This window comes from Buceros rhinoceros, unplaced genomic scaffold, assembly GCF_000710305.1.
Source record: "Buceros rhinoceros silvestris isolate BGI_N320 unplaced genomic scaffold, ASM71030v1 scaffold15795, whole genome shotgun sequence".
NCBI lineage: Eukaryota > Metazoa > Chordata > Aves > Bucerotiformes > Bucerotidae > Buceros > Buceros rhinoceros.
Window position 1 is genome coordinate 35,748 of NW_010411277.1, and position 13,307 is coordinate 49,054.

General features: G+C 37.5%; 1 protein-coding gene across 1 annotated transcript in view; it reads left to right on the forward strand.

The window, feature by feature from the left end:
- Positions 1 to 13,307, forward strand: part of SBF2 (SET binding factor 2) — a gene marked incomplete at its 5' end in the record, with an annotated part of 49,752 nt that overhangs the window by 33,481 nt on the left and 2,964 nt on the right. Inside the window, 6 exons of the mRNA XM_010135959.1 lie at positions 3,230 to 3,356; positions 4,911 to 5,038; positions 6,256 to 6,489; positions 10,652 to 10,756; positions 12,050 to 12,243; positions 12,637 to 12,724. Coding sequence (XP_010134261.1) covers positions 3,230 to 3,356; positions 4,911 to 5,038; positions 6,256 to 6,489; positions 10,652 to 10,756; positions 12,050 to 12,243; positions 12,637 to 12,724 — 876 coding nt within the window. The remainder of the gene's footprint in view (positions 1 to 3,229; positions 3,357 to 4,910; positions 5,039 to 6,255; positions 6,490 to 10,651; positions 10,757 to 12,049; positions 12,244 to 12,636; positions 12,725 to 13,307) is intronic.

Consider the following 13,307-nt stretch of genomic DNA (forward strand, 5'->3'; position numbering starts at 1 on the left):
AACAAGTTCAGAAGGTCAATCTGAAGGAGGCAGTAACTTCTCATGAGGAAAGACAGGGTATGATCTTTCCAGCCAGTGTTGTCTTCAGCTAAGAAGGGGCATGGGAGCACAGTTTTATTGCGTGATCAGTGTAATATAGATCATACAGGTTTGTCTGTTAATAGAAAAACATCTTTAAGCCAAATGACTTACAATCCTATTTAGAATGCAACTCTTCGTAAGTTTTCTAGAAATAAACTTATGAAGATAAGTTAGGGTTAGATAAGTTAGAACTCATGATGGAATAGTATTAACTTACCAAATTGTGACAGTATGATTGTAAACTCCAGGCAGATTTCTTTTCAAGTCAAATTAAGAGTTGAAATTTCATAGGAATTGATTATGAAAAATAAATTCACTTAACATTTGTTCTTGAACATTTCTCTTAAGTTTCATTGGTTTCTGTGCAACTTGTTAGACAACTGTGGAATCCAATTAGACTGCAACTTGACCCTGAAGTGTAACATGTTATGACAAGTTTTAAAAAATTGCCCAATGACTGGAAATAAACATTTGGACCTTTCAAAGTACTTTTTAACCATTACGGTCTCAGCATAGTAGGTGCAGTAAGAAAGTCACCATAGAGCCAGTGTGTGTGTTAAATGTCATGGGTTAAACTAAAGAAAGAGAGAAAACAAATGAAGCAGATTCCTAAATTAGAACTGCATCATCTTGTAAAAAGTCATTGTTTATGCCAGTATCTCCAGGTGTCAGCTGAATTATTAATGCAAAATCATTCTTTCACAATAGCAGCATCTGGCAGATACTCTCTCTGCTTCTAAGACTAAGTTTATGAAAGTGATGTCAGTGCAGGAAACTTTTATTTTTCTTTTGTATCTGTTTGGGAATTTATTAAATATAATTAAAATGGAATGATTTCCTGGAACTGACCTCTTTTATGCTCAATAAGGAGCTCCATTACAGCATCCTATGTAAGAGGGAGGTGAGCGTGGTACTCCCATGGAAGATGTATTCGGTTATTCCAGTGTTTGCAGGAGCAGCCTCTTAGTGATTACTAGCACAGGACGTTCTGGAGTACTGTATTTCTTACTTAAACTAAGTAAATATTGATCTATAATGGGATCACAAAACCAAAATGTGTTGGAAAACTAAGGAAGACTGATAGAAATGTAAGATTATTAAATGCATTTAGGAGATATTTAAGTTAGTTTGGAACGTGGTGATTTGAAAAAGTTCTAAAATCCTGAGTTTTGCTAATCATGATATTAGAAACACCTGTGGGTTTACTCAGGTTTTAAATGGTCATATATTATGGAGATTAAACATTTGCTTAATAAGATTATGCAGTTGTAATTTTCAAAGATACCCTCTCCCTGTAGACTTCTCTTTCTAGGTGGTATAAGTTGAAATTGTTAGGTATAAAACATTGCTTCTAAATACTAAATTTTTAGTATATCCTTTAGACTCAATGGATTAACTGAGCTGGCACCAAAAAGTTATCAGAGAGGACCCAGCCATATTTAACCTCAGCCTAGGTGGTTACATTGCCTGCAGTAATAAAAATATCTCATTTACGTTTCTTTTTGGTTGCTTAAACTAATATCATAAAATTTCAAATTTATCACTTGTGATGTTGGAGCTGTACTTTTTCCAGGAGTCTTTTTCCCTGACAGCTGAGCCTTGTTTTAGGTTTTGCAGACTGCCGTGCGTCTGAACAAACCATCAGTAACAGTGGTCACTTCAGCTCGCTGCGGCGTCCTTCCCATCTCCGAGTGCGCTGAAATCAGCCACAGCCATTAAACTACAGACAGTAACAAGAACTACATTGTTTTATATGATAGTTGTTTTCACTTAACAAGTAAATGGTGTTATTATAACTTCTAGTTATTTGTAGTTCCAGAAGTCTCAGAAATGGGATCAGTCACAACACCGAGACCCGTGACAGGATTTTAGTACCAGCTTATTCTTGTCACTTTTCAAATGTATTAAAATAAATATTGAACCATAAATAGAAATTAAGACCCTGTGTAAGTCACATCAAGTAGCAGAATGTAGCCTTTCCTTCTTCCAGTGTATTAAAGAATACTTCTCCTAACTCAAGGAGAAAATGTGTATAAAGTACTTGTATATGTGTTTAAATGCACACGCATATGCAGAGCCTTTTTGATTTCAGCTCAAGTCATTTTTGAACAGTTAGTGTACTTGGATTGTGTTTTAGTCTAATATATGCCAGGGAAAAAAATGCTGTTTTACAAAGAGAACTAAAAAGTTACTTGGTCTGTCAAGTTGAAGTCTCAAATTTTTTATAGAAAAAGAAAATTTGATTAGTTCTGTTCTCACAAAAAGAGTGCGGGAACGTAGTTATTTGTATCAGGGAAAAAGTGGAGATGAAGTGGGGCTGTATGGAACTGAGCTATCTCAACGCATCTGAGCCGTTCGGGTGCCGAGCCACGAGCGGGTACTGAGATACGGGAACGACAGGTTCTCTGCCTGAAATGCCGTGGTGTGGTCGTAGGTCTTTTCAAGGAACCTTCCTGCCACCGTTGGACGTTCCGTCGATAACCTTTCCTTGTTAAACACACCTTTTTTTCTTTATTTAGCTGGTTGGGTTTTTGTTTCAACTGACACGTATGAAAATCCAAACATAAGGAGCTTCAAATAGTCTAATACTAGTTTTCATAAGTACTGAAAAAAAGAAAAATTACTCTCTTGAGGAACTGATAAGTAGAGATTAGTGAGAATAGATGGAATGGGAAAGTGAGAGTGGTGGGGACGCACAAGACAAGACACGGGAAGATTGCAGAACTTCTACGGTATTTCACAAGTTTGTGAAGCTGGACGAAGCACAGCGGGACATTTCAAACGTGGAATTCAATAGGGAGTTTCTTTTTTGATTGTGAACTGTGTTTATTTCCAGTGTAATTGAGAATTTTCAGTTAATCATCAAGAATCATGTGTTTTGAACAGAGTATAATACTGCTTATTGTCCAGTACTCCCTATCTGCACTGAAACACTTTTGCAACATAGATAATACATTAATTTAATTAACTTTAAAATATTTTTAGACAAAATGTAGAAGGATTTGTGTGTACAAACAAGACAGTTGCCTATGGATGGTTTTGTTGTTAGCATTCACAGGGGAATAATTTTGCTATCATAGTTCACGTTAATTCTTACATATATATTTTTATTATACCTCAAGATGCCCTTTTTTGCCTTTTTTTTAAGATTCATAACCAATACCCAACAGAGTTTGAGTTCAATCAATATTATCTGAAGTTTCTGGCTTTTCATCACATATCAAATCGCTTTAAAACATTTCTACTGGATTCAGACTACGAAAGACTAGAACATGGTATGTGTGATGTTTGTTTATTGTATGTTTGTTTTGTAGATGTTGGTATTTTTCTCATCAATATTTGATCTACAAAAATTTACCTCGTTTGAGATGGTCCAGTAATTGCATGGTGGAGATGTAATTAATTCCATTTCTGGAACAGAAAGCAAAATGGAGGTGAAGAACATACAGAATTTTCTGAATAAGTGATTCCTGAGCCATGCCACTGATGCAACAATTCATCCACATGGTTCAGTTCCCTCCACTAAATACCTTATTTCTAACAGAAACAGTCCTTGGGAATCCTTCAGGGCTGCAGGAAAGGAAACCTTTTCCATCTGCGCTCCCTCACGTCTTTCTCTTGCATTCTCTTCAGCGTTTCTCTTTTGTATTTTCTTTTTACTCCACTTACTGTGTGCAGCTCTACTGGTTCCAAGGCCCTAGCGACCCTCAGAGACCCCTGAAATAACCCTACGCAACCACGGTGGAGGCTGTTCTTGGAACTCGTTCACTAAGCCAAACACGTCTGTGCTCGGAGTGTCACTGCTTTGTCAGATGGTTCTCGTGGCGTTTGGTCAAGTTGAATGCTCCTCTTAAAAACTGTCGTAACTGTGGAACAGACTAAACTTGATCAGCCATCTTCAGGGCCGTGAATTTCATGAAGGGGCAGGAGCACCTCCCCTGTGAGGACAGGCTGAGGGTGTTGGGGTTGTTCAGCCTGGAGAAGAGAAGGCTCCAGGGAGAACATACAGCAGCCTTCCAGTACTTACAGGGGACTGTAAGGAAGGTGGGGAGGGACTCTTTAGTGGGGAGTGCAGTGATAGAATGAGATGTAACCATTTTAAACTTTTTAATCTTTAAGGTCTCTTCCAACCCAAACCATTCTGTGATTTCAATGATGATTTTATTTCAACACAGAAGTTAATTTCCATTATTTTTACTTCATGAGAAAAAAAGCCAGGAGTTGGAGTCAATGACTTTCTCTGGTTCCTTCCAGCCTGGGTTGTTACACGTTCTACAGCTTGCAGGGGCGGGTATTTAGGGGTAGTTTCAAATCCTGTTTGATGTAATATAAACCCCTGGTTCCAGTATTCTTTGGATAAACTATATGTCCTTCCAAAGTCATTTCAGATAGCACGAGTCTATGGCTAACTTACATCAGCTAATCTGTTTTCCCTGAAATAAGTTAGCAAGTAATTACAGATGCAACTGTTGCAGCACTGGTACCTGTGGGTGGTGGGGACAGAGTCAGTGAGCAGGGCTTGGCGGTGGGTGAGTCGGCATAGCTGCAGGCAGAAGGGACAGTCATAACTACACCAAATAATTTCAGAACAGGCTTAACTGCAACTATTCAGTAGCATTGTATTTATAAACCTGTTCTGAAATTTACTGGTGTGTATTTGTGAATTGCAAAGCACAGCAGTTGTTTCCTCAAATACAGTCTCTTGTTGCAGTGGCATTTGTTAGTAGGTTTTACTAAACATTTAGTCCGTGAAATTCTTTTTGGCTATGCTGTAGTGATTGTTACGATTTATCAAAACACTATCTTTTTACTGCTTTTATTTTCCCTAGGGACATTGTTTGAAGATAAAGGAGATAAACATGCCAAAAAAGGAATTTGTATTTGGGAATGTATTGAAAAGATGCACAAAAGGAGCCCTATTTTCTTCAATTACCTCTACGCCCCTGCTGAAATAGAGGTATGATTTAAAACAACAAAACAAAACAAACCAGGTGGTTTGTTATTCTCAGTGATTCCTTGAGTACATTCTGATATCTTAATCGTTCTCATCTGAATTAAACATTTGGCAGACAAAGCTGACCCGGCTTGATTGATTGGAGCAGTGTGTAGTGCTCAGTCACCCTGGGCCTGGAAATGCCGTTTACAGGGCCAAATTCTGGGACATGTGTTTATACATCCTGCTGAGATAAATGAGGATCTTTGCATGATTTCATTTAATTATATGAATGATTATAAAAATGATCATCAAGTTTCACAGATGGTTTAAAACCAGAGGGAGGAGGGAGAAAACAAGAGGGTTGTATTCAGTGGCTAGAAAGTGCTTCAGCTGTCTTTGTTGTAGAGATCTATCTGCTTCTCTGTAGAAGCATCACTGTGATGAATCTGGAGCTTGATGGGCTGCTTGTTCACTGTCTGCTCTTATCCATTGTGCTGTAAGCAGCAGCCTGATCAGTAAGCAGTCAGGAGTAGCCTGCAATATTTTCTTCTTTTTTTTTGGAAGAGATTGTTTTTCCTTATATGAAATGGTGTTACAGTAGCAGAATTAGTCACAATAGCAGAAAGAGTCGTTATGACTGAGCATCACTCTTCAGACTTTGAAATTGCCCGTTCACCCGAGGCATTGATTACCTTCAAGTGAGGTGCATACAAACTGAAAGTCTTAACTTGTTCCTCAAAGGAAAAAAAAATGAATACAAAGTTTTAAACTACTCTGAAGTATCTACAGATGCCTACTTTATATTGCTGGGGTTTTTCTAAGTGACGTGTCCACCCGTTACGTTAATACAGCCTGTCTGCTTTCTGTTACGGTAAAGAGTCTTGGGTTTTCTGCTGAGGAAAAATTAAAGGGTGGTTGCTATCGAGTGTCTGTTTTATCTATAACAGGAGTCGCAAAGACTGTGAGAGTACCAACTACTGCTGCTGAATTTGGGTTCTTGGTAGGAACCTGCTTAGTAGAAGGATAAAATTAAGCAGTGTGTTCCCAAAGCTAGTATTAGTTTTAGGTTTTGATCTGAGCCAAGACTTTGCTGTGGAAATTACCAAACTGCAGCACTACTCAGCCAGTGCAATACAGTGTTCAATTGAGAGCAATCTAGAAAATACGAGTTTTGTATTGTAATTCTGCAGCTCAAATAATTCCTTTCTGTCATTATAATAAAACTTTGTTTCATATAGGCACTGAAACCAAATGTAAATATGTCCAGCCTCAAAAAGTGGGATTATTATGTAGAAGAGATTTTGTCTACAGGTCCTTCCTATGATTGGACCATGGTAACTGCAAAGTGCAGTGTTTCAGAGGAAAGTGACCAAACAGATGGTTCCCTCTCTCGGACAAAGAGGAAAATAGTGTGGCCGTGTTATGACGATATTAGAAAAATACAACCGGATGCCATCAGCAGCCTGTTAAATGTAAGTACTTGTGTTACAAAGAACAGTAAGTTCTCTTATGGTCATGAAATTTGCATTTACTTTTTATTTAAGGTATTGCCTTATAGCTATACTATTACTGAAAAGATAATGATGGATGTCAAAGCAGGTGTTCAGTAAAACTGAATGGCGGGTCTTGAGGAGCTGTGGTTGGTCTGGGAATCAATCAGACTGCCTGCAAAGCTTCTGCTGTTCTGAACGAACACTATTCTGGGAGTGCACTTCGATAGTAGTTAATAACTATGAGAAAGCCAGTCATGGATTCATTTTTTCACTCTCTGAAACAGTAGCATAATGATTTTTTAGGTTGCCTTTTATAAGAAATGCAGGAACTGTAATTTTAATTTTAGCAAATATTGAATCTAGCTTTCTTGTCCTCTTTTTACTCAATTCAAAGTAGGTATGTGCTAAAATGACAAAGACGCAGGTTTCCAGACAGATCAGAAAACAGAATCTGACACTTGTTGCTTTTAACAAGTGAGAGGCAGATATACAAACCTAAACTGAACATCTTGCCCCAGATTTCTTGAAAAAGCTTCCCATGGTTGCTCTTAGCTAATTCATGTTTACTACAACCAAACTGGTAAGTTTAAATTCTTTAGAATATTTTGGTACTTGAAATAGGTGCTTGATTTTGGCGTTTTCTTGTTTGGGCTCATGTAGGCTGCTTAGTTTATGTCAGTTTTTCATTAGAAGATGAAAAAGGATCACTTTAGCATGATAAATTGGTTTAGTTATTTAGAATGATTTAACATTTGTGTTTTCTTAAGTGTTTGTTGTTTGATTATAATTAATTAACAGTCCTAATTGGAGCTATTGTCTCAAGCCATATCCCATATCCATAGTGATACACATCACTATGTAGAGGTTTTTGTTTTGAAAACTATTTGCAGACTGTATTTTAAAGCTGGGATTCAGGAGCCTAATAATGGAGTGCTTGGAAAAGTGGAATCTGCTGTGGGTCCATGAACTCCTCTGAATCAAAGATGATTTTTAGCAAAGTCTTAAGGCAGGAAGTTTCTGAATTGATTTGGGTCCTTGAGGATAGACTTGTCTGTTCTAGAGAGCTTTATTCTGGCACATTCCTCAAAATTCTTTTGGTCCATTCCTTCCAATCATAATTGATCAAACACAGGAACAGTCTCCAGTTAAAAAAAAAATAATCACTTGTAAAACTCCTCTTGACTCAAAATAAGATAGCCAGAACTTCTCAGAGCTTATAACTCCACAAATGCAAAGAAAGGGTAGTCCCTTAGCAGGGTTCACATCAGGGATTCTTCAGCAAAAAAACCCAGGGAGCTTTCCTATCAGGTGACTAGAGGCCAGAGGTACGTCAGGAACAGAGCAACAGTGTTCTTCTGCGTTTCTTCCTGGGGTAGATGCCAAACAATTCATATCCACAGCTGTGAGAAACTGCCAGGTAACAGGGAATTTAGCCATATTACATTCTAAAGATATTTGGGTCAGGTTTTATAGAGTTTAAATGTTATTTGTGAATTAGATTGTAGTAATAAAAGATAGCAACGGAGAGGAACATTTGGAAAACTCTGAAGAGGTTGTATAAAGGTTACAAAAATATTCTTCTAAGTTTAAAAAGCAAAGTGAACTTTTTTTTAAACCAAGTTGTTAAATTTAGGGCTATTGCTGATGTAGGAGAAAGACCTCTCTCTAATCATAAATCCATTGAGAATGCGTTGGTAGCCAAAAAATGTTTGAACTGAGAACATTTTTAGCAATGGTAAATTACTAGGAAAGGTTGATTCTCCTTTAGTTGATAATGATACGCTGAAATCAGTTTGTTCTAAAGGTACTTTTTAATTTAAAACTTGATAGTCCTCCTCAGGATGTAAAGCTGAAACAAAGAAGTTATTGAGTGTCTTAGTTCAGAATTTTCCTTGATAGAATCTGGTGCTCTTCTAAGAGCAAAAAAGGGTGTAATTTTTTAGCAGTAAATGTTCTAATATGTTTTGGGTACACAACAATCCATCCCCAGAGTTCTGGGGTGTCTGCAGAGTTAACTCTTCTCTGAACCATTCAAATATTACAAAGCAGATTTCTTAGCAGGTACATCTTTTGAAAGGCACAGTAATGCTAATTGTTTGTAATTACGAATTTCAGGAAATGGGCATTCATACAATTACATTTGTTATAACTTCTTTTTATACATATTGATTTCTGCTCCCTTAAGTCTAGGCAACAGGAGATGAACCAGAAAGATAAATTTAAGGAAGTTTTTCTTTCAAGGAAATGCAGCTATTCATAGTCCATTCCACACGTGGAAAGAAAAAAATCAGGTGTATTCAGTAAAATTTGAAACTGAAGGGGCTAGAGTAAATCTTAGTGATTTATTGCCATCTAAGTTTTTTACATGGGTTTTATTAAAAGAGAATTTATTCCTAACTTTTCAAGTTATATATAGAAGATTGTTGAAAGCTTTTCACTGTAAGTTCTGGAAGCATTCCTTATTGTAGAGCCAAAAAGGAAGGAATGTGACCCAGTTGCTAAGTAGCAAGTTTCAGTTACTTCTAGATTCTGCAGAGAAAGACTTGTGCTCTGCCGTCGAGACAAGGGCAGAACGAGAATGATCGGACTGAGACCCGAATACCTTTTAACACTGAAGAGCTCGTATGCTTTTGCAGCACGTAGGAAGGGCTTTTACATGAAAAGACTGTGATAAATTGATTCAGACCTATGTTTCCCATCAGGCAGCGTTTTAAACCCAGCACTTTGACAGAGGAACAAGTAATCTAAAGAAGCCTGTAGTCTGTCTTGTGTTCACTATTCTGTTTGTATCTAACTATGAAGATAATAATAAAAAAAACCTGTTGTGCTTTTGTTTCTTGGTAGGAAGAGAGTCCCGTATTATTTACCGTATATGTGGCTTTCAGCTACCTTCAGTATTTAAAACTTCTGTTTCGAGTTTTGCTGTTAGGCTAGATTTCTTATATTTGCTTTTACTTTTGAGTTCTCTAATTTACCTTGGGCAAGGAAGAGTTCATAGAAATATTTTATTCCTGTTACGCTGGCAAATACTGGCTTTTTTATTTTCCCTTCAGAGTTCAGAATTTAGTTCATGAGTTAATTTCCTGGTCAAAATGTTTTCTTACCTTAAAAATATAGTCATTGTCTGTAAGTCTTTTCAGTAACAATTTCCTGAAGAAATTGTCATTCTTAAAGACCAATATGAGTTGGAGAATATTACAAAATCTACTGATCATTTGATCTAGTAGAAGTATATAAAGTCAGAGACTTACCATCTCTACTTTGAATAAAGTTTATTGGGTTTTAGTTGGCATTTATATACCATGAGAATTCTCTGTCCTGTGGCAATTTTTTGTTCCATCATCAATTCTTAATTGGATTTGCAAAATTGAGTTTTTAATTTTATTTCATTAAGAATCAGATTTTAATAACAATATAGTTGTTGAAAATAAAAACATAGGAAGGAAGCACGGCAAGAAATACAAACCACACATCAAAGTAATGATAAATGTATCGACGAGTGTTCACAAGTAAAAACAAACTAATGAAATTGCCTCTTTTTACTGAACTCTGCATGTACTGTCTTATTAACAGGAAATAGCCCTAACTTGGAGGTTATCAACATAGGTCATATTCCCAAGTTCCACAACAAGAACATGTTGTTACCATTTGGCATCCAAACGGAATAAATCTTTCTGTTTCATTTCCTTTTTTTACAGCTTTGTATCACATTTTATAAACCAGGGTAAATGTTAATGTTGGCGATGTACGGTGTTGGTGTCCCAGCACAGAATTTGTTCTTCTTAAATATTTTTATAAAATACAGCCTAACCTTATCATTGTCGTGTTCCTATTATGGCAATTGGTACCGAGTGTGTTCAGGGGAACTGGCAGAGAACTGGAAGCGCGGTGGCTCCTCCAGCCGGTGGCATGCAGCAGGGATGATGTGGCTGATGCTGCTCTTGGTTGCCTCTGACTCCTGAGGCTGGTTCATTTCTATCTATAGCCGGTTTGTCAACAGCTTTTGTACTGTAGTGGGCAACACGGCCTAGAAGTTCCCTGTGTAAAAATACTGACTAGGAAATGGTTGTATAAAAATAATGGCCAGGAAGAGATCGGTTAGAAATGTTTATCCTTAAGAAAACCTTGTTATGTGTTTCAGGAAATCGAAAGGTTGGAAAGTAAATTAAATCAGAGCCCAGAAAGGTGGCAGCTTTTGTGGGAAAGGGTCAAAATGAATCTAAAGGATGACACCAGACAAGACAATGTAAGTAGAAATTTCTAAGAGAATAATTCCATTAAAGCTATATAGCAATCTGGGGTACTGACAAAATCACTCTATTTCTCGGAGTAAAATACTGCTTTTGAAAAGTTGAATATTTCGTTCTAACCATACTGACTCTGTATTTCTGCATGCAGAAAAATGTATTTATACTTGCGCTATTTATCTGATTGCTTTTCCAGAGTAGATTAAGGCATAAAGACAAAACCAGCATGAGCATTTTACTAATACACAAAAATATGACTTTATATCTTTAAAAGATTCTTGAAGTGCAAAAAACTGAGCTCCTGGAAGTAGCCGAAAGGCCAACACAGAATTTCAGAGATGAGTAAAGATACTTCCATGTCTGAATGGAATTTGGGAATTGTAGATTCTAGCGAAGCTGGGAGGTGTTTCCAAGTCTTGGCTGTGGTAAAAGGTATAGCTGACAACAGAGGTCTTTTCTAAGTCAAAGACTGACCCTTTGCTGTCTGCATGCACTAGGAAGAATATTAGCTTCTGCTTTTTGTGAGCTTTCCTATAAACTTGGCACAACAACTACCAGTCCAGGATTGAACCCTAACACTTTAGCTTCACGTGCTTGTTCAAATTTGCCAGCCTCCGTGCAATGGTTAGTGGGCAGCAGTACTTTGTTAGTTGTCCTTTGCTCTCAGGAAAGCAATATGCTTTATGTCTGTCAGTCATTCAAGTTCACTTTATACCCTAGATGAATTCAAGGTATAAATAGACCTGATATTAGTCTCCTGCTCTAGCTGTTATTTAAGAATTCTCAGATAAATGCAATAGCTAAGAGTCACCCTCAAAGAACTTCATCTCTAGGATGCTGTCATTTAGATGAAGATCAAATTCAGGATCCCTCTTGTTCCAGGTTATTGAGATTCTGCTAAAAAGATTTGAATCTGTAAAGTAGCACTTGGAGACTTCCCCTTCCCCGTCCCCTTCCCCGTCCCCTGTACTGTATCTAAATGTCTGACTAGTTCTAGATGCTCCTGAGAAAGCAAGGGAAACCTTGTTCAAGATGGTGTCACTGGAATGTACAAGGCTTTTCTGAAACACTGATTTCTCACACCATGTGAACCCTCCTGCGTAAGAAGTGCACTGAACTGCCATTCCTCTGTCTGCTTTGCTGAGGCAGTGCTGACTTCCATTATAAAGATTTTTTTGGCCTCACAGTAAATCACAAGTTATCTATTGTACCACGTATTGTCAATATAATGTTGTCATCACAATGCAAGACACATTGCCTTAGGTTTTTTCTTCTATGTTCATCTTTTTTAGCTCCGGAGACATCCTTCTGGCTCCTCAGGGATGATGTCAGCTAATCTGCATTCGTATCAGAAGAGGTCTTTGTTGGAAATACCCGACAGTGGGCTGGGTGAGGAACAGAGTGCAAGCACCTCTCCCTCCAATGGAGTAGACAGAAGAACAACTACGCTGTACAATCATTTCACATCTAAGAATGATGAGAATAGGTAAACTGAATAATCATGGAGTATTTATGAACCTTGTGTTAGACTGGTACAAGTCTCTGCCTTAGGGAAAAAAGCGTAATTTTCAGATGCACAGAATGCTTTGTGACTGCGTTATCCCTTCTTGGTGGTTTTGATTTCATTTAGTTGTCCTGATGGGGGGCTCTGTCCACTAGCAGTGGTGTTCCCCTTTACGTGCACAAGCAAACCGTAGCTACACGTTCAATGCATCCAAATTATCAAAACGGGGTTTATCAGTGTATCACAGTTACCAGTAACTAAACTATTGGTTTAAAACTGACTTGTTTTACTGCAGTAGAAGAAGCATTTGAATACACGTGGTCATTTGGGGCTCTTATCTACAGCGAAGTGCCATTTGTGTTTTGTGTACCTCAGGTCTTTTGAAGGTACGCTATACAAAAGAGGAGCTCTGCTGAAAGGCTGGAAACCTCGCTGGTTTGTGCTGGATGTGACAAAACACCAGGTAAAAACTTCACAGATAATGAATCTTTTTATTACTCTTTTGCTGCCTTTTTATTTACTGTGTCTGTATAGATTGATTTTACAAATAATTTACTAATAATAATTATTTTCAGATGTAACGTGAATGTTTCATTATAGCCATATATCTATGTTTATCTTGTGTAGCTTGTAGCTGATACAGCATTCTGAAAGGACAGAGGCTTTTTAGTATTTTGGGTTTTTTAAAAAACAGCGATAACTGTTTAGCATATAATCATAAAAGACTTCTTGGTCTGGAAGTCATACATTATTGTTTGGGTCCAAACATTTTTTTGCCTGCTTCATACCTCATGAAAAAAAATAGGTAGTGCCTGAGGACATTTTCTGGGCAATACAACCAATTTTTTAAAGCGCTGCTAACTCTAATACTCATTAAGCAATTACGTGGTGAGCATAATTTGCCCTTTAATATGACCCCTTTAGTTTCCAAAAGAACTGAAAACTCCTTGTGAACTAGAGAGTGAAAAACCGAGAAGGTATTTCCTAGAGTGCAGTTGGGATGCTGAGAGCTAACACAGCAACTGAGAGCAAGTTTACTTCAGGCA